We start from the raw sequence: 23,691 nt of genomic DNA on the forward strand, positions 1-23,691 counted from the left end.
TTGTTCTTGAAGACACCAGGAGCGGCAATTGTTTTGGCACCAAATAAGGGGGCCGGAAAAAGTTTGTGCGGCAGTAGGGATTTTAACCTAGTTGTGATACCATATTAACACAGAACAATGATTTGTTATGATTGAATAAAACCAATTACAAGGATTCCTATATATAGTAATAGATATTATACTTAGATACCATTAAGAATAGAAAAAATAAAAATACTATCTGAAATACACTGTCTAACAGACAAAGAAGTTCAAGATGGTAGCTATCAGACACGTACATATTGTTTAAAGATCCCTTAAATCTTGAGGCCATAATCCGAAAGGTATTGAATAGCCCAGTCTTGGACAATCAGATATCCCTAGCTGTTCCAAAGACGTTAGACTTTCCAAAAGGTCATGAGGCGGAATCGACTTTATATTGCTTTCTGCCACCAACATTCTACAGCCATATAACTCTAAAACTTTTAAAATTCACAAGTGACTCACAAGCCTCCAATTCTGATTCCCACAAGTATTCCCATTCAGAGCAGTTTTTAATGCATAGGTGTTCAACCGCCCGAAGATGTTTTAAAACTTCTCCTTGTAGTTGACTAAGTCCTCTAATATCCCACATTGTCAATCTAAGGATTGATACGGATGCACCAACAATACCTCTTAACACTGCTTCCGAACATTCTTCTAAACGTAAAACCTCAAGCAACGGTATCAAACTGATTGATACAACAGCCAGTTTCGGACATTGTTTTATATAGATCTGACGAAGACAAGGAAACGATATAGCAATTTCGTCATCTTCGTTACCATCACTTGTTGACCATATCTCCAAACCTTGCATATCATAAACTTCCAAAATTTCAAGTGATGGAAATAAAAGAATACCTTGAAAGCTCAAAGTCTTCACCATATGCAAGCTTCTCATAACAAACTTCTTGAGTGAACCTAGATGTCCAACTGTTGGTAGATGTGTACAACATCTACAACCTTCTAAAGTAAGCTCAGTTAAGTGGAATGAAGGATCACCAACCCAACTTGGAAATTTGGTTCCCCCATAGAACAAAATCTTGAGTGTTTTCAACTTGTTGTGAGGCCTTAGCCCTTCAAAAACTTCATATTCAATCGTCGAATTCCGAGAATTATCCAAGACATCTTCATTCCATTCCATCTCCAGATCATCAAGGCCCTCTTTTTGATGTAAGTTGGCATCCTTTGCTTGTATTGGATTCATCACCTTGTCCAGCCCTTTAATGGAAAGTCGACCCTGAAGATCCGATAGGTCCTTAAGCTCGGATACTTTAAACCCATTACCTCCTTTGATATAAACCTTAGGTAGAGTTTGTAGACTTATCAATCCGCTAATCCCTAGTGGTGTCTTGTTCAACAACGGAGTACCACTGATGTCAAAATGCCGAAGGTTTGTCAACTTAACAAAACTGGCAGGTGAGCTAGACAACATCTCACAATCGCGGACCAACAAGCTTTGTAGATTATATAGGTTGCTGACTTGTTCAGGTAATCCTTTGATGATTGTTCTAGAGAAGTTGAGGTAGCGCAAGTGCTTGAGACTGTCGATGGATTGTGGTACCTCTGTGATTGAATAATTAGTTAAGCTTAGCACCCTTAAGAACTTTGATCGGGGAAGTAATTGAGCAAGATCACTATCCAATAGGTTGAATTCTTGCCAACTATTTGACACGTGCAGAAAGGTGCGCAAGCGGCTAGCTCTATCCGTGCCATTGAACATTTCATACACCGCACATCGTTGTTGACCAATGAATGAAAAGTGACGAAGCTCAAGCTTCGTTTCTACCATTAACATCCATCTCACCATCCAACAAAAAGAACTCTCCTGCAACACTCTTGGCCAGAGCATTCATCCAGTCATGCATTGTGTATCGTGCTTTGTGAGCTGTTGAATGCTGAAAAAAGGACCTTGACAGTAGCTCTTCGAAGCATTGGTGACCCGCATTTTCCATTGAACGGTTGCCCTCTAATCGAGACAGAAACCCTTCTGCCATCCATAGTAGGACTAGTTCGTTCTTGTCGAACTCGTAGTTCTTCGGAAATAAGGAGCAGTATGCAAAGAGTGGCTTCAAATACGAAGGAAGATCATAGTAGCTTAACTTTAGAGCTGGGAGAATGCCATTTTCATCTTGTAAATTCCATATCTCAGAATCCATTATCATCTTCCACTCAACATCACTTTTTTCTTTTGTCTTCAAGGCTCTCGCTAGCGTAATCAATCCCAGAGGCAAACCTTTACATTTCTCAACGATACTTAGAGCAATCATTCCAAGTGAAGTGATGGATGGTTGTCAAAGTTTTCTTCATCAAGCGTGTATTTAGCTAATAAAGACAGAGCTATCTCATTTGATAAACCCTCCAGATTGTAAGCTTGAACTGAGTTCATCACTGTTGCAACCTTGGTCTTCCGGGTGGTGATGATGATTTTACTTCCGGGTGCCCCTACAGCAAAAGGGCTTCGGAGTCTCTCCCACTTGTCATGACTCTCGTTCCAGACATCGTCTAGAACAACGAGGAATCTTTTACTTTCTAGTTTTTCTTTAAGGGCCTCATGAAGAAGATTCAAACTATTAAACTGCTCCTCCCCTCCACCTACAGCTTGAAAAATGGCCTTGCTAATATTGTATACATCAAACTCATTTGAAACACAAACCCATGCCCTGAGCGTGAAGTGTTTCTTCACATTTGTTGGTGCACTTGTGTCTGTACTTTGTCTGTGTTCGGTCTGTATGAAAACGATGTCCTAAGTCAGTCTGTAAGTTGACCAAGTCAACTATCCTCCTAGTTTGACTTGGACAACATGATGTTGTCTGGATCGAAGGATAGCCTCGAAGGATACAACTGATCCTTCGAGGTGCTCGAAAGATATGGTTCGACCATGGTTCAACCATTAGACATCGAAGGATGATCCTTCGATGTCCATGCTGATCGTTCGAGCTCCCTGTCATCGATAGATGATCCTTCGGACCATCTATCGAGTCCTTCGACCAGACCTGCTATGTTTGGGTATAAATACCCATGCAGTGTGTAAGTGTGAAAAAGATGCACACATAGAGAGTTAGAGAAACTCTGCTGAAAAACACACACACACACACTTTAGAGAGTTTGCAAACAGATTGTAAACCTTGTGCTTGTAACCGTAAACCTTCATACGTATTAATACAGTGGTGTTAATCGGTGAACTTTGTGTGTTCTTGCGTTTGTTCTTGCTTCATCCCGGTTTGCCTACTAGCTTGGATTCCGCACTCGCTAGTGGGTTAGTATAACAAGGTTTAGGTTGTTCTCGATCCTCCGAGAAAAGGGACCTACAAGTGGTATCAGAGCTTGGCTCTTTACCTTGTTTAAAACCGGTTTGTTCAAGTTCTTTGGTGTGTTTGGACATTAGGTTTAGCACCCGTTTTTGGTAGTTTTCTGCATAAAAACGCGTTCTAAACCTTCGGGAGTGTTCAAGGTTGGTTTGGGTAACTTGAAAACTTGTTTTTAAGTGCCTTGGTAAATTCCGACCATAATTCCGGTCATTATTCCGGCGAACTGGTTTAGGATAAGGTTGCCATTTTGGGTAAACTTTTTGAAAGTCAAAAAGTTGGTGGAAAAGTTGGTGGCAGAACATCCTTTCTGCCGAAAGTTGGTACACCAACCTGTCACTTTTCTCACCAACCCATCAGTACTTTCGGCAGTGTGTCAGACGTCGAAAGATAACTTTCGAGCTCGAAGGATCATCCTTCGATCAAGGAGATTCGAAAGATAACCATCCTTCGAACATCCTTCGAAGTCAGTGTGTTATCCTTCGAGTCAAGGAATCTTTTCGATAGATACATCCTTCGAGTCACTGTTTATTACGAAAGATAAGGATCCTTCGTGTTAGGTGAATCTTTCAAGGTTATCTCTCGAGATTATTGTTCGAGCCATCAACAGTGATCCTTCGAACACTGTTGATTCTTCGAACAGTTGTCATTCTTTCGAGACCTGTGTTCGAAACATAAGGAGAATCTCTCGAAATCATCTTTCGAAAGATAAGGATCCTTCGCATAAGTCAATCTTTCGAAGTCATCCTTCGAAGTTTTTGTTCGAAACTCAACAAGGATCTTTCGAACCCTGTTGATCATTCGAACAAGTATTGATCTTTCGAACAGATTACATCTTTCAATTCTTAACTGTTTGCACTTAACAGTTTGTGCTTGTGTAGATTCTTAATTATTATTTGATCAAAATGAGCTGTACAAGTCCATGGGATTGGAGTTTGGACTCACGAACCAATCAAGAGTTAGTCACTGCTGCAGATTGGGCAAAGAGTATGATTCCACAGCCATCAATCAGTGCAAGTCAATGGGCTTTGGTGTCAAAGCAAGATCAAGACATGCAGAATTTTGTGGCGGAAAGAGGAGAAGGATATGCAGCTACTACTAAGATACGCCAGGATCAGTTGAAGAAGAAATTCGAATCATTTCGTTTCTTAGAGAAAGAAACACTAAATGATATAACGAATCGTTATTATCATTTAATGTGTGAAATGCGTGCTTTTGGTGTTCCTACATCTCAACAGGAAATGGTGGCACGGTTTGCTGATGCTTTACCACCAAAGTGGGGTTCATTCATTGAGCAGCTGAAGCATACGGGTACTCTGAATACAGTCAACATCTATGAATTCATTGAGAAGCTGGAACACAAGAATGACCAAGAAATCTGGAAAGCTAAGCGAGCTCTTGTTCCTCAAAACACAGAAATGTATTTGCCTGGTTTTGGTCCGTCAGCTAGTTCTAGTTCTGTTCAGCAACCGAAGCTTCAAACTGCTTTTGTGTCCAATACGAGTTCCTTTTCATTTCCTCAGTCAATAGCTGCTCCACAACCTCAATTCGATCCGAGGTCGTACATTCCTGTCCCAACACAGCCACAACCACAACCTCAAGTTTCCACAACAAAACCTCAATTTGAGCAAAGCATCGATTGTGGTACGGACATACAGTTGGGAAACGATGATCAAACAAGAACTGCATTTTACGCTGAGATTGTCAAGAATGTCAATGATGGTCAATCTTCGGAAGATGATAACAGTTCAGGATATAGTGGCAGTTCAGATGAAGAATCTAATCTAAATGAAAGAATTGATTCTGAAGCTGATGAGTTGTCGAATGAGGTTGACAAGAAATCTGACTTGATCGAGAAAGCTGATGCTACATCGAAAGAAATGGAGAAGATTCTCACTGAAGAGGGATCTTTCTCTTCTCAAACTGTCTCTATGACTAACGTCACAGCTTCTTCAAGTCAGGTAAAGGTTGAAACTCCTAGCATATGTAGTGAATGTGCTAAGATGAAGCATGAATGTGATGAATTGAGACGTGAATCTGAAACGATTCATAGTCACAATCAAAGTTTGGTTATTGAACTGTCCAAATGCAAAGAGGCAAACATGGCGTTAACTCAAAACGAAAAAGATTTTAAATCTGTAATTGAAACCCTAAAGAAAAGTGTTTCCGAATTGAACAAAGTTGTTTATCATAAACAAGTTAGTATTAACGATTATATTAATCTTGTTGAGGAGACCAAGAAGGAGTTAGCCATTGCCAAATGCGAGCATGATGCTATCAAGCAAAAATTGGAGAGTTATTCTAACTCCCGATTTGTGCTTGATCACATCATAGACGTTCAACAACTGAAAGGTAACGTGAAAGGTGTAGGGTATAAGGCGTGTCCACCCCCTTTGATGGACAACTATACCAAGATGCCCGATGAAGAGGAAATGCCTCGGTATGAACCCAGTGTACCTCTTGATGTTGAGGAATTTGCCACTGGGCTAGGGTTCAAACCGGACAATTCATCGGAGGGCTCATCTGATAACAAAGGAAAATCATCATGTGCTTCAAATCAAAGTCCTCCAACCATTGAGGACTGTGATTCTTCAGATGATGAATCAGATGTGAATGAACAGGATAAATCACTTGATGAGACGAAGGGAGTAGAAATTCCAATTGAGAATCATATTCTTTGTGATCCTCCTACTCCTGTCGTGCAACCTGCTGTCAAGCAAGTGATAGATCCTGTCAAAGATGTCAAGAATGATAAGAAAAGTATGTCTGCTGTTAAAAGAAATGACTTGTTGTATACTTTAATCGGTGATAGTAAAATTTATTCTGACAAAGACTTTCCAATCAAAAATGTCAATCAATCTTTGATTGACAAAGTGTTTGAAGATTCTACAAACCAGTTTTTGGGAAAGAAAATTCCGAGAGTTACTGTAAATCAATGTAATTCAATTTCAAAAGCTGAAATCAGAAAACAATTTGGAAAACAGAAATCACCGACAAAGCAACAACCAATTGCTTTTAAGGGTAAACAACATCAACGAGCTCCAAAGCCAAAGGCTAAGGTTGAAACAAAAGGAGCTCGTTATCAAAAGAAGAGCAAAGATGTTAAATTTGTAGCATCAAAGGGTACCGATAAAATTGAGACTTTTGAAAACAAATCAAACACCGATTTTGTACAAAAAGTCAAGATTTTGAAGCGTAACAGCGATAACAATTACACCCAACACACAAACGGGTGTGATGAACGAGCAAGTACCTCAGGATCTACAGGTTCAACATCTGCCAGTCGAACAAATTCTCCTAAGTTTGGTGAAAGGAGAACTTGTTTCAAATGTGGGAAGTCTGGGCACATCATTAAAGATTGCACAAACTCGCCCAAACCAAATTTTGTTGAAAGAACCCCCTCTGAACAAGGTCACTCACAACGTCGTACTGTTTCTCCAAAACATGATAAACGCACTATTAAAGAACAAGAAACAAAACAACGACGTAAAAATGTAAAGGTGATCGAAAAGGCTTTAAAACCGGAAACTGTTAAAAGGAAACCTAGTTTGTCTCAATCATTAAAACCAGAAACTGTACATAATACACACTCTGGTAAACAAAAACAAACTTGGAAACCTAAAACAGGTAAAGGTTCAAGAGGAGGTGTTGTGCTTGAAAATTATCAGGAAGTTGAAATTACATTTCTTGATTCTCAGGGGCAACCCAAGTCTATGAAGGCTTGGGTCCCCCTCTCCAACTAATCTCTGAGTGAGTGTGCAGGAAGTTCCAGGAGGAACTATCGATAGTCATAGGATTATTGATAGTGGAATGTCCTTGCACAAGATAGGCGACAGAAGAAATTGTTGCCTTTTGATGGAGAGAAAGAAAAGAAGAAGAAAATGTGATTGAATGATGGTGCAAAATTCGACCAAATGAAGAACGTGCCGAAAATTTAGTCATTCTGGTTTTTGATCGGGTCCACAGGAACGAATGAAGTGAAATGTGTGTCGATGCCTTGGAGTGCATTGAACATCCGCACACCATTTCTGAAAGAGAAAGTCACAGACCTTCGCTGGTGCAATGTGGAAGACCAGCCGGACCCGGAGGTTTATGATCTTGTTGCTGTCAAGAGATTTTTCAGTAGTTGCAAATTCGTCTTTGAAGTCCACACCGGGTGGATATCCAGTTGGGAGAGTGTTTAGATTCCTTGCAATGCACGGAACAGTTGCAGGATACGTCTTTAAATTCTTAATCTTTCCTATACTTGTCGATATTTAAGCTACTTTGTGAATTATTATTATCTCGAACAGCACTCTTTGACCTGACACGTTGATCTCGGATATCACCTCACACGTGATTGTTTTAATGTGAAACTCATCAATGTTGTCATGGTCCGCACTGCTTACCGACATGCCAACTCATTTTTCCAAAATTTGTTAAATCTTTTCAGATAAAACTTAATTTTTGGTAAATGGCATTAAGGTCAAGCAAGAGTAAAACCAACATCGGAAAATCATTTTTGTAAATATCTTTGTGTGTTTTTAAATTTATCTTAGTTTGTTGATTTTAGGGGGAGTAAATTCAAAAATCGGAAAATACAAAAACACCGAAAAATTTCAAAAACACAAAAACAATAGAAAAACAAAAATGAGTTTCCTGGCGAGCAAAAGAGAAAATGATAGTACATCAGTGGTCTATCCAAACCTCTTTAAACCTTAAATGCAAAACGATAAGCAGCTCTATATAAGATGTATCGGTAGGCTCACAATCATTTTAAAGTGTGCAGGGTGATATAAATCTTAATCGACTGAAGACCAGGTGGGAACCATTCATTGGCATATGGTCTTAGTACCGAAATTTCGTTTGATAGATTTCCGAGGTTCTGAGATATTCGGTCTTTATGCTGCTTATCATCTGGGTATCATGGTTGTATCTTTTACCGAAAAGTAACGGGGACGCAAGTCTAGATCTTCCATGATACTATACATACGTGTACATATTACATACTGCATTCGACCTCAATAAGTGATAAACAATCACATGTCCATATCAAATAAGTGATAAAAATATCACATTTTCCGGGAGTCAAGTTCGTCTCTCTGCTGTACGGAAGTACTGACCTGTTCACGGACTTGCTCCTGTGCCCTCATGCATACGAAAATCAAGTTCCTCATCAATAAGTGATTATATCACAAAGGGCTTGTTTTTCAAATCAAAATAAGTGAGTATCTCACAATTTATACGGTCAAACAGATGATAATCGGTATACTCACCGGTAAGATGAACTCTCGTGCATACCTTGATACGGGAATGTGTCGTGATGTGGATGAACACCGGTCGGTAAGTATAAATCATACATTAACGTATCCTCTAAACATGATTACATCTGATAAGTTGAGCTTAAGTGGACAACAATACCGATAATTGTTATAGGATGCTTATCTTAATATTAACTAACTGAACAACAAGAGTGTTTTGGCATGACCGTACACTGATATGATTCTCTTACCCTCGAAACTCGCAAAAAGAATGTTTGTATATATTTATTTATTTACTGCTTAACTCTTTTATTATTTCTTTTAAACAGTTTCGTCGTTTGGTGCATATCAGCACGACATTAGCGGTGATGTCGTTTGATAACACTCAAAGGATTTTAAATTGTTGTCTTTTACTTTCAAAAATACCAAAAAGATTTTAGGTGTGTTTTAATATAAACTTTATAAAAGCCAAAAAGATTTTATTTCTGCTTTATTTTCGATCGTACGATGTTGGAGCTCGAGTCTTCGTTACCTGAAACCTGATTGAAAACCGAACTGACTAAATCTTCATAAACGGTCGAAATTTTGCATGGTTTTGAAAGTTAAAGACTTAAATTGACAAATTTATTAAACTTTCAAACTGTCGGACGGTGTTTGATTATGACATGGTCATTCGCGTGTCTCTTGGTTATACTAACTATTCCAAGCAGTTGTTCTCATTACGCGTTTAGATTTCTTGCATGTGCAGATTCTAAAGGCTAGGAGAACATGGTCGATGACAAGCTTTGGAATGAAGACACGACGAGAAGGCGCTCAAAAGATGAAGATGATCGAGTAGCCGCTGACCATCATCAACACCACAAGGATCTCACTTCATAAAGATAAAGTCCAGTCACGAGCATAACTCAAAGGGGAGCTTATGTTAAGGGGGAGTTTGTCAACACACTTCCTACACGATACGGGTAGTTTGTTGATACACTCTCTGCTTTCAAGACGTGAAGACTTTGAAGATCCTCCGACCATGAAGACTTGAAAGGACATCAGAGTTTTGGAAACTCGAAGACCAAAGACTGTCGAAGTTCGAGACGAGTCTACATCTATAGAAGATTAAGACAAGATAAAGACAAAGCTACAGCCAAGGGGGAGTTTGTTGGTGCACTTGTGTCTGTACTTTGTCTGTGTTCGGTCTGTATGAAAACGATGTCCTAAGTCAGTCTGTAAGTTGACCAAGTCAACTATCCTCCTAGTTTGACTTGGACAACATGATGTTGTCTGGATCGAAGGATAGCCTCGAAGGATACAACTGATCCTTCGAGGTGCTCGAAAGATATGGTTCGACCATGGTTCAACCATTAGACATCGAAGGATGATCCTTCGATGTCCATGCTGATCGTTCGAGCTCCCTGTCATCGATAGATGATCCTTCGGACCATCTATCGAGTCCTTCGACCAGACCTGCTATGTTTGGGTATAAATACCCATGCAGTGTGTAAGTGTGAAAAAGATGCACACATAGAGAGTTAGAGAAACTCTGCTGAAAAACACACACACACACACTTTAGAGAGTTTGCAAACAGATTGTAAACCTTGTGCTTGTAACCGTAAACCTTCATACGTATTAATACAGTGGTGTTAATCGGTGAACTTTGTGTGTTCTTGCGTTTGTTCTTGCTTCATCCCGGTTTGCCTACTAGCTTGGATTCCGCACTCGCTAGTGGGTTAGTATAACAAGGTTTAGGTTGTTCTCGATCCTCCGAGAAAAGGGACCTACAACATTCTTGTCGTTGTACAAAACTTTCGCAAGAGTTGTTTTGCCAATTCCGCCCAGACCAACTATCGACACAACACTCACATTTTGATTACATGCTTCTTTCCCCAACAATTTCCTCAGCAAAGCCACTTTATCCGCTTCCCGACCCATTACTTTGGACTCATCAACCAGTGAAGTCTGCTCCAATGGTATATTTGATCTCTCAACTCTCACATTCACTTCCAAACCCAACTTAGTTTTCTGATCAACAAGATCATTCAATTTTTTCGTAATCTTTTCTCCCTTAGAACCCAACCCAAGATCACGAAAAAGATTTCTAAGAGTGGAATTAGTACAACAACTTGGGATCATGATCTTCCAGAACTTACTAGTGCTGGTACCGGCATGAGATTGTTGATGAAATTTGCGTATCATACCTTCGGTGGTCAAATCATCAACAATATCGTCTATGTCGTAAGCCAAATCCTGGAGCTCGTGTAGCCACAGTTCAACAGCTTTTTGAAAAATCTGCTTCTGGCCTGCGTCATCAAGCACAGCGTGGATCATCAGCATATCATTCTTCCATTTTGTCAGCTGAGGTTTGATTGCTTTAGGTCGACCCAACTTCGAGAATTCAATTTTGGCTAACTTCTCAGACAACACTCCCACTAAGATGTTAACAATGACTTCAGCCATTATAATTTGGAATATGGAAGTTTGTTTAAAAAATTTGTAGATGAGAAGTAATTAAGGAGTAAACCGCGTCTTATGTAGATGATGAATCCGTGTGCAGTGGGCACGGTAGACTGAGACTTCATGTGGGTAATCTTCCCTGCATTTACATGAAAATTTCTTATTAATTATGCATGTCAAGATCAAGAAACAAAAATACAGCAAAACTTGTTAAATTTTGAGAAAAGTCTATTGATCTCAATGCGGTCTAGTTGTATGGCTATGGTGAGCTTGTTTGTTTCATTCATTCGGGACCACATGTGACATATCGTCAAGTCATCCCTTACCCATTTTGTGGTTTAGACTTAACCGCGGATGCCGGTCACAGGGTGCTGTTGATAAATTTTTGGTCGTTTACTAGTCCTTCTATGAAATTTATCTATTTTTTTCTGTATAATTGTCATGGTAATTAGAGAGAAGCTAAAACTGTTTCCACTCATGGGTTTATAGGATCAAGAGACACTCTTGAGCAGACAGATGTTGCTGATAGATCTAAAAAAAGAGGGTATTCATAATAATATTTATTAATGATTTCAGAAAAACATTAGCTGAAAACATTAGTATAAGATATAGTAAATTTGATCTTTCAAATGAATGCATAGAGGCTGTAAATGAGTAGACAATAACCAAATAAAAAATCTACTTAATATATAAGGCATATCTATAATAAATCCATTTTAAAGATATGGTATAAAAAGGATAAATCCATTTCAAAGTTTTTAAAAACCGTGTATGAAACCCAACAGTGACATGAGAGTCAATTTTGTGAACAAGTAGAACATGTTTATTTACTTTTAAAAAAAAATTAAAATCCGGTTTTATTTTGTCAATACTTTATTTCGACAAAAGATGGCATCCTTTATGTTTGAGATATTCGTGTTGTTTGTATATCAAGTCGTGGTTGTGTTTTTGTTTTGTTTTTTATGTGATGGTTAATTTTTCGTGTTTATTGGTTGTTTTGGAAATTTGTTGTAATAAAATAGGTTCTTTTCTTTTTTCAAATTTGTTTTTATCTAACTGTTAAATTAATGATGACAGGTTTTTTCTAATTTTTTATTAAAGTTATTTATTCTATCGTATGTTGATTTATGTTTTACTTTATTTCAGAGGTATCACGGGTTGAGTTTATTCTACAAAGTGGTATAAAAACAAGAAGTGTAAAAAGTTTTTATAGAGCGATAAGCGTTTCAAAATAAATCAAGTGGGAAGGGTAATTTTGTTAAAGAGAATAAAAAGATTATACACATACAAGTCACATGCTATTTCCCCCCTACTTTTTAAAGGTCCATAACTTTTTTATACGTCATTTGTTTTTAAAAAAAACTTATACCATAAAATCAAACGTCTTTTTATCTTTAATATGAGTACCATATCGTTATATTTAGAAAAAAAATTCGAAAACTCAATTGCGTATTACACAATGGACATAACGTAAAACACAATGAGAAAACCCTGTTATGTATTACACAATGGACATAACATAAAACATCCTGAGTCTCAAACTAAGAACACAATAGAAAGTAGACCAAAACACAATTGATGACAACAGATAAAAGACACAATAGAATTAACGTAAAACACAATGAGTATCAAACTAAAAACATAATGGAAAGTAGACTAAAAACACAATCGATGACAATAGATAAAAGACAGAATGAACATAACATAAAACACAATGAGTATCACACTAAAAACACAATGGAAAGTAGACTAAAAACGCAATTGATGACGACAAATAAAAGACACAATTAGTGAGAGCAAATAAAAGACACAATGGACAATAGACTAATACACAATGAACAACAGATTAAAACACAATGGATAGAAGAATAAACACAATGACCAGAACCTATAACACAATGTATAGAGTACCCAAAAAAAACCAAGTTGCGTATTACGCAATTGACATAATGTAAAACACAATGAGTAATAAACTAAAAACACAATTGAAAGTAGACTAAAAACACAATCGATGACAACAGCTAAAAGACACAATGGAACAACAGACTAAACACAATGAGTATCAAACTAAAAACACAATTGATGACAGCAGCTAAAATACATAATGGACAGCAGAGTATAACACAATGGACATCAAACTAAAACACAATGGACAACAGATCAAAACACAATGCGCAACAAAAAAAAACACAATGGACAAAAGATTAAAACACAATCGATAGCGTAATAAACAGAATGACTAGAACCTATAACACAATGTATAGAAAACCCATATAGAACACTATCTTCATTGTGTTATAGGTTCTGAAAAAAAAAGCAATGGACATAACCCAAATTAACACTGTGTTATAAGTTTTGATAATAACACAGTGTATTGAAACCTTAGTAAAAAAACGTAAGGACCAAAACCCAGTTGAAAGACACAATGACCATAACCTTAACACAATATAAAAAAAAACAGTAAAAATGAAATTTTTTATTTTATTTTTATATAACAATATCATACTCATATTAAAGATAAAAAAAGGCTCGCTATTATGGTGATTTTTTTATAAACAAATATCGTATGAAAAAATTATGGACGTTTTAAATTGATAGGGGAAATTGGTATGTGCCTTGCATGTGAGAGAGAAAGTCAATAAATATGAAATTCCTTTTATGCCCTTCCATTATTTTATTTTCTTTGAAATTAATCTTAACCCTCCAAACTAAGATCAATGGACTACAATCATTCTTACCCTTCTTATTTATGTTTCCTTTGTATTTGATCCTAATCCTATATGATACATTTGTTGTATTATGAAATACACATATCGCAATTTACAGGGCCGACCCTGAGAATTAGTGTACCATGTTCGAGCTTGAAAAAACGTGCTCTTAGGCTTTAATGAATTTGGGTATTGGGCTAAATAAAGGTCTAAACATAATGTCAATGAGCTAATAACTAATATAAACCATAAAAATAGTTTTGAGAGCTAGGACGGTAGTTGACAGCCGTTAAAACCATGCTCTAGGGGCTTGCTTGAGACCGTAGAGGGACTTCTGAAGCAGGCAAACATGATCCGATTTTTGTGGGTCAACAAAACCTGGAGGTTGTTGTAGATAAACTGTCTCTTTAAGGTCACCGTGCAAAAAGGCATTTGCACATCTAACTGTCTTATAGGCCACTAGTTGGTGACCGCAAGGGATAAAACAACCCGTATGGTAGTTGGTTTAACAACCAGGCTAAACGTCTCATAATAATCAATTCCTAGTTGTTGATGAAAACCTTTGGCCGCCAATCGCGCCTTGTAGCATTTAACAGCACCAGTTTGATCCCGTTTGAGTTTATATACCCATTTACAAGCAACAACATTAGCATGAGAGGGTCGTGGGACCAAGGACCAAGTCCCATTCTTCAAAAAGGCAGAATACTCCTCGGTCATATCCTTATGCCATGAGGGTCTTTGTTAGCAATGGTAAAAGTGGCAGGTTTTGTTAAGTTAGAGGTGGTGTTTGTGTGAAACGAGGCTAGGGTATATTTTGATGTTTTCTTGGGGTTGGGGCGAAGGTTGGTTGGGCATTTGCATGGTGGTGGAGGTGGAGGTGGAGGTGATAGGCTGATGGGAGTTTGATTAGATGTGGATGATTGGCTGATGGGTGTTTGATGGGCCTGTTGGCAGAACTCGGTTTGGGCTGTTGTTGTGTGGGTAGGAGAGAGAGGGTGTGGGCTGGTTGTAGAAGATGGAGTGTGGGGTGGGGTAGAAGATGGAGTGTGTGGTGCAGATGGAGTTTGGCCAATAGGTGTTGTACATGGAAATGGAGGATGAGTGGGGTAAGAAGAAACATAAAGATCGGGAGAAGAGGGAGGAGGAGAGTTGGAGGACACCCGTAAGGGAAAGGATTGTTCGTTGAAACGACCGTGACGGGAAATATAAAGACGATCAGTGGTAGTGTCAAGACACCAATAATCGTGATGAGAAGTGCTATAACCAAGAAAAGTACATGGTGTTGATCGAACGTCCATCTTGTGCTTGTTGTAGGCACGGAGATGGGGAAAACACTCACACCCAAAGACCCGAAGGAATGAGTAATTGGGTTTGTGACAGAATACTTGTTCAAAAGGAGAAGTGCTCGAATTGGCACGAGATGGCATTCGATTAATTAAATAAATTGCTGTGTCAAATGCGAAATGCTAGAAGCGTTTGGGTACATTGGAATGATCCAATAGAGTAAGACATGTTTTGTTAACATGTTGATGTTGTCGTTCGACAATGCCGTTTTGTTCACTCGTATGTTGGCATGATAGCCTATGAATAATGCCAAGAGGGGAGAAAAATTGAGATAGATTCCGGAACTCCCCTCCCTAATCAATTTAGACTGATTTTAATTTCGTCTTAAACTGTCGTTCGACCATGGCTAGAAATCTCTTAAAGGTGTCATAAAAATCAGATTTTTGTTTTAAAGGGAAGATCCACATGAATTTAGTGAAGTGATCAACACAAAGTAGGAAATAATGATGACTGTTAAAAGACTAGGGAGGGTCCCTACACATCACAAAAAACCAAATCTAAAATATTAGAGCTTTTACATGTAGAAGATAGTAAGTGCAATTTTGTGGATTTTTCAATAGCACAAGAGTCACAAAAGGAACATGCACGATTATTAGAAAGAGGTAAAGAAAATTTATTTAACATTGATTGCAAAAGTTATGGATGTGGATGACCAAGGCGTTGATGCCAGATAGTAGATGAAGCACGAGCGATGGAGAAGGAAACTTTTGGAACCGGTTGAGTCCGAGGCAGACAAAAATAGTAGAGCCCATATTTACTTGGACCCGTGAGGAGGGTAAGGCGAGTAAGCTTGTCCTTCACAGCAAAGAAAGTTGAGTGAAATTCAAAAAATACATTATTATCATGGCAAAATTTTTGAACTGAAAGAAGTTTTTGTTTGATTTCAGGGACATGAAGTATATTTGTAAGTAAAAAGGTTTTAGTGGGTGAATAAAATTGTGAAGAGCCAATGTGGAGTATGGGTAAACCCTTACCATTGCCAACACGAAGATTGTCCTCGCCGTAGTTAGGTTCAGAACCGTCAAAGCTAGAAAGGTCTGGTGCAACATGATCAGTAGAGCTCGTGTCAGGAAGCCATGAAGATGGTGCCTGTGACCTGCTATTAGAAAAATTAGCAGAGGGTTTCTTCCCCTTAAAGTGGCATGGTCACAGTTAAGGCATTGTGATGGGATATGACCTATGCCACATCTGTTACATGAACCATAAACAGTGTTTTGATTGGAAGCCTCACCGAACTGGCTTCGGTTTTTGCTCCCTCGTGGACGATTAAAATTTCCACGACCATGACGATTCCCTTGGCCACGACTACGACCGCGGTTGGTATAAAAGGCCTGTGGAGCAGCAGGCTGAGGCTGAAGATTAAGTTGGGCAATCAATTGCTGAAGGATTTGAGACAAATATGTGGTTGTGGCGGTAGGGACTGAATTGGTGGCTGTGGTAAAGGCCTGAAGAGGTGGAACAATAGGGACAAACTTCTGGATCATGTAATCGTGATTGGCTAACAAACCAGGGAGTTCAGAAAATGCGGTTGGGTATTGCCTACCAAGGAGGTTGCTTTTCAGGCCATTGTAATCATCTCTGAGGCCCGATATCACGAGCATGACGATGTCCTTTTCCTTCATTGGTTCACCGATGTTTGCAAGGGCACTCGCATATTCGTGGGCTCGTGTAAGGTACGCGGATGATGTTTCATCTCCCTTCATTTGAATTTTCAGCAATTGTGTTTTAAGAATGTATTCTCTTGAGGAGGTGTGTGGTGCATAAGCATCCGCAAGAGAAATCCAAAGATCACGAGAAGAAGTACCTTGAACATGTTGGAAGAAGGCTTTTGAGATAGTGGACAACAATAACATCCGAACATGGGCATCATTTGCGATCCAAATTGGGTGATTAGGATTGGCTTGTGGAGATGATTTGGTGGCATCCTTGTCTGATGAAGCTGCTGGTGTTATGAACTCCAGTGGGCAATGTATTGTTCCGTCAACATAACCAATTAAGTTGTTGGTAACAAGAAAGTGTTGGATCATTGCTTTCCAATACCCATAATTTGTAGGAGAGAGGGTAAATCCAAATTTGTGTGAGTTGTGAGCAGTTTTGTCTGCTGCAGAGAAGGCAGCGATGAGAGTCATTGTTTGGCTAGAAAAGAAAGTGATCAGTCTCCAAGAAAGAAACTGCAAGAATGGGAAAGGAAAGGCCAGGAGCTAGGAGCTAGATCTGATACCAAGATAATCTTGGTGATAATGTGTTGTATTGATTAAGGAGAATTACAAGAGATTATACAGAGAACAAAGTTACACATAACACCCTCAACTACAATTAATATAAATCTGTCTAATAGTTTGCTGTTGATCACCGTTGTTGTTCATTAGTGATGGCTGTTGTTGTTGATTACTGCTATTCTGGTAGATAAGAAGACAAAAAAAAAAAAAAAAAAAAAAGAAAGAAAGAAACTGTTGCTGTTGTTTGGGATTTGATCGATGTTGTTGCTGAAGACAGAAGATTGATCAATGTTGTTGCTGAATACACTAGGAGCGGCAATTGTTTTGGCACCAAATAAGGGGGCTGGAAAAAGTTTGTGAGGCAGTAGGAATGTTAACCTAGTTGTGATACCATATTAACACAGAACAATGATTTGTTATGATTGAATAAAACCAATTACAAGGATTCCTATATATAGGAATAGATATTACACTTAGATACCATTAAGAATAGAAAAATAAAAATACTATCTAAAATATACTGCCTAACAGACAAAGAAGTTCAAGATGGTAGCTATCTGACACGCACATATTGTTTAAAGATTCCTTAAATGTCGAGGCCATAATCCGAAAGGTATTGAATAGCCCAGTCTTGGACAATCAGATATCCCTAGCTGTTCCAAAGACGTTAGACTTTCCAAAAGGTCACGGGGTGGAATCGACTTTATATTGCTTTCTGCCACCAACATTCTACAACCATATAACTCTAAAACTTTTAAATTCACAAGTGACTCACATGCCTCCAATTCTGATTCCCACAAGTATTCCAATTCAGAGCAGTTTTTAATGCATAGGTGTTCAACCGCCCGAAGATGTTTTAAAACTTCTCCGTGTAGTTGACTAAGTCCTCTAATATCCCACATTGTCAATCTAAGGATTGATGTGGATGCACCAACAATACCTCTTAACACTGCTTCCGAACATTCTTCTAAACGTAAAACCTCAAGCGACGGTATCAAACTGATTGATACAACAGCCAGTTTCGGACATTGTTTTATATAGATCTGACGAAGACAAGGAAACGATCTAGCAGTTTCGTCATCTTCGTTACCATCACTTGTTGACCATATCTCCAAACCTTGCATATCATAAACTTCCAAAATTTCAAGTGATGGAAATAAGAGAATACCTTGAAAGCTCAAAGTCTTCACCATATGCAGGCTTCTCATAACAAACTTCTTGAGTGAACCTAGATGTCCAACTGTTGGTAGATGTGTACACCATCTACAACCTTCTAAAGTAAGCTCAGTTAAGTGGAATGAAGGATCACCAACCCAACTTGGAAATTTGATTCCCCCATAGAACAAAATCTTGAGTGTTTTCAACTTGCAGTGAGGCCTTAGCCCTTCAAAAACTTCATATTCAATCGTCGAATTCCGAGAATTATCCAAGACATCTTCATTCCATTCCATCTCCAAATCATCAAGGCCCTCTTTTTGATGTAAGTTGGCATCCTTTGCTTGTATTGGATTCATCACCTTGTCCAGCCCTTTAATGGAAAGTCGACCCTGAAGACCCAATAGGTCCTTAAGCTCGGATACTTTAAACCCATTACCTCCTTCGATATAAACCTTAGGTAGAGTTTGTAGACTTATTGACCCCCCAATTCCTAGTGGTGTCTTGTTCAACAGTGGAGTACCACTGATGTCAAAATGCCGAAGGTTTCTCAACTTAGCAAAACTGACAGGCAAGCTAGACAACATCTCACAATCACGAACCAACAAGCTTTGTAGATTATATAGGTTGCTGACTTGTTCGGGTAATCCTTCGATGATTGTTCTAGATAAGTTGAGGTAGCGCAAGTGCTTCAGACTGTCGATGGATTGTGGTACCTCTGTGATTGAATAATTAGTCAAGCTTAGCACCCTTTAGAACTTTAATCCGGGAAGTAACTGAACAAGATCACTATCCAATGGGTTGAATGGTTGCCAACTAATCGACACGGGTAGGAAGGTTCGCAAGCGGCTAGCTCTATCTATGCCCTTGAACTTTTCATATATCACACATCGTCGTTGACCAATGAATGAAAAGTGACGAAGCTTCTCAGAAGCTTCGTTTCTACCATTAACATCCATCTCATCGTCTAACAAAAAGAACTCTCCCGCGACACTCTTGGCCAATGCATTCATCCAGTCATGCATTGTGTATCGTGATTTTTGAGCCGTTGAATGCTGAAAAAAGGACCTTGACTGTAGCTCTTCGAAGCATTGGCGACCTGCATTTTCCATTGACCGGTTGCCCCCTAATCGGGACAAAAACCCTTCTGCCATCCATAGTAGGACTAGTTCCTTCTTATCAAACTCATAGTTCTTCGGAAATAAGGAGCAATATGCAAAGAGTGGCTTCAAATACGAAGGAAGATCATAGTAGCTTAACTTTAGAGCTGGGAGAATGCCATTTTCATCTTGTAGATTCCATATCTCAGAATCCATTATCATCTTCCACTCAACTTCACTTCTTTCTTTTGTCTTCAATACTCTCGCGAGTGTAATCAAAGCCAGAGGCAAGCCTTTACATTTCTTAACTATACTTAGAGCAATTGTTCCAAGTGATGGATGGTTGTCAAAGTTTTCTTCATCAAGCACGTATTTAGCAAATAAAGATAGAGCTATCTCCTCTGATAAAACCTCCAGATTGTAAGGTTGAACTGAGTTCATCACCGTTGCAACCTCGGTCTTCCGGGTGGTGATGATGATTTTACTTCCAGGTGCCCCTACAAGAAAAGGGCTTCGGAGTCTCTCCCACTTTTCATGATTCTCGTTCCAGACATCGTCTAGAACAACGAGGAATTTTTTACTTTCTAGTTTTTCTTTAAGGGCCTCATGAAGAAGATTCAAACTATCAAACTGCTCCTCCCCTCCACCCACAGCTTGAAAAATGGCCTTACTAATACCGGCTACGTCAAACTCATTTGAAACACTAACCCATGCCCTGAGCGTGAAGTGACTCTTCACATTCTTGTCGTTGTACAAAACTTTAGCAAGAGTTGTTTTGCCAATTCCGCCCAGACCAACTATCGACACGACACTCACATTTTGATTGCAAGCTTCATTCCCCAACAATTTCCTTAGCAAAGCCACTTTATCCACTTCTCGGCCCATAACTTTGGACTCATCGACCAGTGAAGTCTGCTCCAGTGGTTTATTTGATCTCTCAACTTTCACATCCACATCCAAACCCAGTTTATTTTTCTTATCAACAAGATCATTCAATTTTTCGGTAATCTTTGCTCCCTTAGAACCCAACCCAAGATCATAAGTAAACTTACTAGGAGTGAAATTAGTACATGATCCCAAACAACTTGGGATCATGTTCTTCCAGGACTTACTAGTGTTGGTTCTAGCATGAGATTGTTGATGAAATTTGCGTATCATACCTTCAGTGGTCAAATCATCAACAAAATCGTCTATGTCGTAAGCCAAATCCTGGAGCTCATGTAGCCACAATTCAACAGCTTTTTGTGAAATCTGCTTCTGGCCTGCATCATCAAGCACAGCTTTGATCACCCGCAAATCTGTCTCCCATTTCTTCAGCTGAGGTTCGATTGCTTCAGGTCGACCCAAATTTGAGAAGTCAACAGAGGCCAACTTCTCAGACAACACTTCCACTAAGATGTTAACAATGACTTCAGCCATTCTAGTTTGGAATCTGGAGGGTGAAAAATTATTTGTTTAAAAAAGTTGCTGATGAAAAGTAAGGAGTAAACCGTGACTTATATAGATGATGAAGCCACTTGCAGTGGACATGGTAGACCGAGACTTTATGCAGGTAAGCTTCCCTGCATGCACATAGAAATTTTGTAGGGTTGACCTTGATGGTTCAGCTTGAGTACGGGTCAGTGAGTTATAAATGCGTCTCCGAAGAACGAACGGGTCATGGGTATGGAATTGGTCTTTGGTTGACCGAGCTTTATGTTATGGGATGTGAATGTTAGTTAGGGGGGACGGGGCACCCCGTGATGGCACCTCCATCACTCGTGGAATGCAAGGGAACACCATGAGATTTTCACGCGTGAAGAAGATGCAATTTAGTTTAGTTTCTTTTTTAGTTATTTTGATAGTGTTTGGTGAGTGATGGACATTTTCATTGAAAACCATCGCTAGTGATGGAATAAAGCTCGATGACATGACGGAAATTGATTGGATGTTGTGAGTGATGAGTGAGTGGTGAGTGATGGGCGCCCCTACCCCTCTTAGAGATTTGATTTCTAGAAGTGAATATGTGATAATGTGAACGTGGCGTGACAAATAGGAGGGTTACGTACGCGGGTTGTTTGGTTTATTTCATTAGTTGCAATTAAGAATTATAAACTTGGGTATTGGTTTATTTTAATATAATAATTCAATCATTACATGCAATTAACAATTATAAATTTGCTGTATTATGAAATAATAAAATCAGTAACTATTTAAAGAATTGAATGAGATTAAGACTGAGAAACTAACAAGTGATATTTTATTTACTAGAAAACTAGAAAAGTGGTCATTTTTCTATAGAAATTTCCTACCCAAAAAATGTGTCGCAAATTCTGACACATTTGCGACGTATTTCACACGAAAAAACATATTTTTAGTCAAATTTATGACACAGTAGTGAAACAAATACTAATTCTAAATATTACATTGGAATAAATTGTAGAATTCCCATTAGTTCTTCGGTAGCGTTGTAGCGTCCTTTGATTCTTCTACCGCCACAACAACTGATTTGAATTTTCGAATTAAAGTTATAAGTATCTTTTCAATAACCTATTGTTCCTCTATCTTTTCTTCATTCATGCGTAATTGATTTACAATGGATGTAATCAAATTAAAGTAATCCTTCAAAATTCACATTGCAACGTTTGGAGTTTCAATCTTTGTACATGTTGTTCTCCTCTATAGGCTTTGTGTAAGATCTCCTATGTGTCTTTGGAAGATGACGCTCTGGCTATTCGTTCAAACATCGCTTCGCTTGATGCTTGAAATAAAATATGCAAACCCCCTTATCCTCTTTTTTATTTTCTCTGTGTTCGGTCACAATCTGGTCAGAAGGATTGTCGGGTAGATCTGTGCATCCTGTTTCAATGATTATCCGGAGATTCAAGTAGGACTTGCATTTGTATATGCCAATGATAGTAGTTCTGTCCATGAAGTTTAGGAATTTGGGTTTGCAATCCTTGCCTTGCATAATGACAATTCAATCGTCAGATGAGTTTGACGTTGAATGTTTTGTTTAGTGATTATGAACAAAGCTGTTTGTGTAGGTCCCTTTCCGGTGGATGACGAACCTCAAACCTTGTTATACTAACCCACTAGCGAGTGCGGAATCCAAGCTAGCGAGCAAACCGGGATTAAGCAAGTATAAACACAAACACACACGGGTTTCACCGATTAACACTAGTTGTATTAATGCAATGAGGGTTCGGTTACAAGCTCAATGTTTACAGAAATGTTCTATAAACTCTCAAGGTGTGTGTGTGAGTTCCGGACAGAATGCTCTCAAAGTTTTCTATCTCTCGGATGTGCAAATGGCAGAACTTTTTCACACATACACTGCATGGGTATATATATACCCATCCCATGATGCCAGATCGAAGGATCCGATAGATGGTCCGAAGGATCATCTATCGAGGATAAGTTGTTCGAATCATCAGCATTGACCTCGAAGGATCATCCTTCGAGGTCTAACAGTCGAACTATATCTTTCGTGCACCTCGAAGGATCAACAGAATCCTTCGAGAAGCTATCCTTCGATCAGAACATCTTTCAATATACAAACTGTTGTCCAAGTCAAACCGGAGGATGGTTGACTTGGTCAACTTACAACACAAATCAGGACATCGTTACATACAGACCGAATACAGACAAAGTACAGACACAAATGCACCAACAAACTCCCCCTTGGCTGTAGCTTTGTCTTTATCGTCTATAGTTGTAGACTCGTCTTGGACTTCGACGGTCTTTGGTCTTCGAGTCTTCAAAAAACTCTGATGTCCTTTCACGTCCTCATTGTCGGAGGATCTTCAAAGTCTTCACGTCTTGAAAGCAGAGAGTGTATCAACAAACTACCCGTATCATGTAGGAAGTGTGTTGACAAACTCCCCCTTAACATAAGCTCCCCCTTGAGTTATGCTCGTGAATGGACTTTATCTTTATGAAGTGAGATCCTTGTGGTGTTGATGATGGCCAGCGGCAACTCGATCATCTTCATTTTTGAGCGCCTTCTCGTCGTGTCTTCATTCCAAAGCTTGTCATCGACCATGTTCTCCTAGCCTTTAGAATCTGCACATGCAAGAAATCTAAACGCGTAATGAGAACAACTGCTTGGAATATAGTATAAACAAACGACACACGAATGACCATGTCATAATCAAACACCGTCCGACAGTCTGAA

The 23,691-nt window shown here is 38.9% G+C and overlaps 4 protein-coding genes across 4 annotated transcripts; all 4 read right to left on the reverse strand.

The window, feature by feature from the left end:
• Nucleotides 1–439: 439 nt before the first annotated feature.
• On the reverse strand, nucleotides 440–1,741 carry LOC110888672 (putative disease resistance protein At3g14460). Its single transcript, XM_022136186.1, has one exon. The coding sequence runs from the start codon at nucleotides 1,739–1,741 to the stop codon at nucleotides 440–442; it is 1,302 nt and encodes a 433-aa protein (XP_021991878.1).
• Nucleotides 1,742–2,284: 543 nt separating this feature from the next.
• LOC110888673 (putative disease resistance RPP13-like protein 1) lies at nucleotides 2,285–11,012 on the reverse strand. Its single transcript, XM_022136187.1, has 2 exons — nucleotides 10,338–11,012; nucleotides 2,285–2,746 (listed from the first exon to the last, which is right to left on the reverse strand). The coding sequence occupies exons 1-2, from the start codon at nucleotides 11,010–11,012 to the stop codon at nucleotides 2,285–2,287; spliced, it is 1,137 nt and encodes a 378-aa protein (XP_021991879.1).
• Nucleotides 11,013–17,675: 6,663 nt separating this feature from the next.
• LOC110888674 (putative disease resistance RPP13-like protein 1) lies at nucleotides 17,676–20,993 on the reverse strand. Its single transcript, XM_022136188.2, has one exon. It carries the CDS (start codon nucleotides 20,952–20,954, stop codon nucleotides 19,188–19,190), a length of 1,767 nt encoding a protein of 588 aa, XP_021991880.1. The 5' UTR covers nucleotides 20,955–20,993; the 3' UTR covers nucleotides 17,676–19,187.
• LOC118484176 (putative disease resistance protein RGA4) lies at nucleotides 17,856–19,022 on the reverse strand. Its single transcript, XM_035980147.1, has one exon. The coding sequence runs from the start codon at nucleotides 19,020–19,022 to the stop codon at nucleotides 17,856–17,858; it is 1,167 nt and encodes a 388-aa protein (XP_035836040.1).
• Nucleotides 20,994–23,691: the final 2,698 nt, after the last annotated feature.

The sequence above is a fragment of the Helianthus annuus genome, chromosome 11, assembly GCF_002127325.2.
Source record: "Helianthus annuus cultivar XRQ/B chromosome 11, HanXRQr2.0-SUNRISE, whole genome shotgun sequence".
NCBI lineage: Eukaryota > Viridiplantae > Streptophyta > Magnoliopsida > Asterales > Asteraceae > Helianthus > Helianthus annuus.

Bases quoted from the DNA above. Each gene is read 5' to 3' on its own strand.
- LOC110888672 (XM_022136186.1), bottom strand. From the start codon at position 1,741: ATGTTCAATGGCACGGATAGAGCTAGCCGCTTGCGCACCTTTCTGCAC.
- LOC110888673 (XM_022136187.1), bottom strand. From the start codon at position 11,012: ATGGCTGAAGTCATTGTTAACATCTTAGTGGGAGTGTTGTCTGAGAAG. The intron at 2,747-10,337 runs GTAGGTCCCTTT...GTTTTCATACAG, and splicing joins TGTACAACGACAAGAATGTT to ACCGAACACAGACAAAGTAC.
- LOC118484176 (XM_035980147.1), bottom strand. From the start codon at position 19,022: ATGTTGTCTAGCTTGCCTGTCAGTTTTGCTAAGTTGAGAAACCTTCGG.
- LOC110888674 (XM_022136188.2), bottom strand. From the start codon at position 20,954: ATGGCTGAAGTCATTGTTAACATCTTAGTGGAAGTGTTGTCTGAGAAG.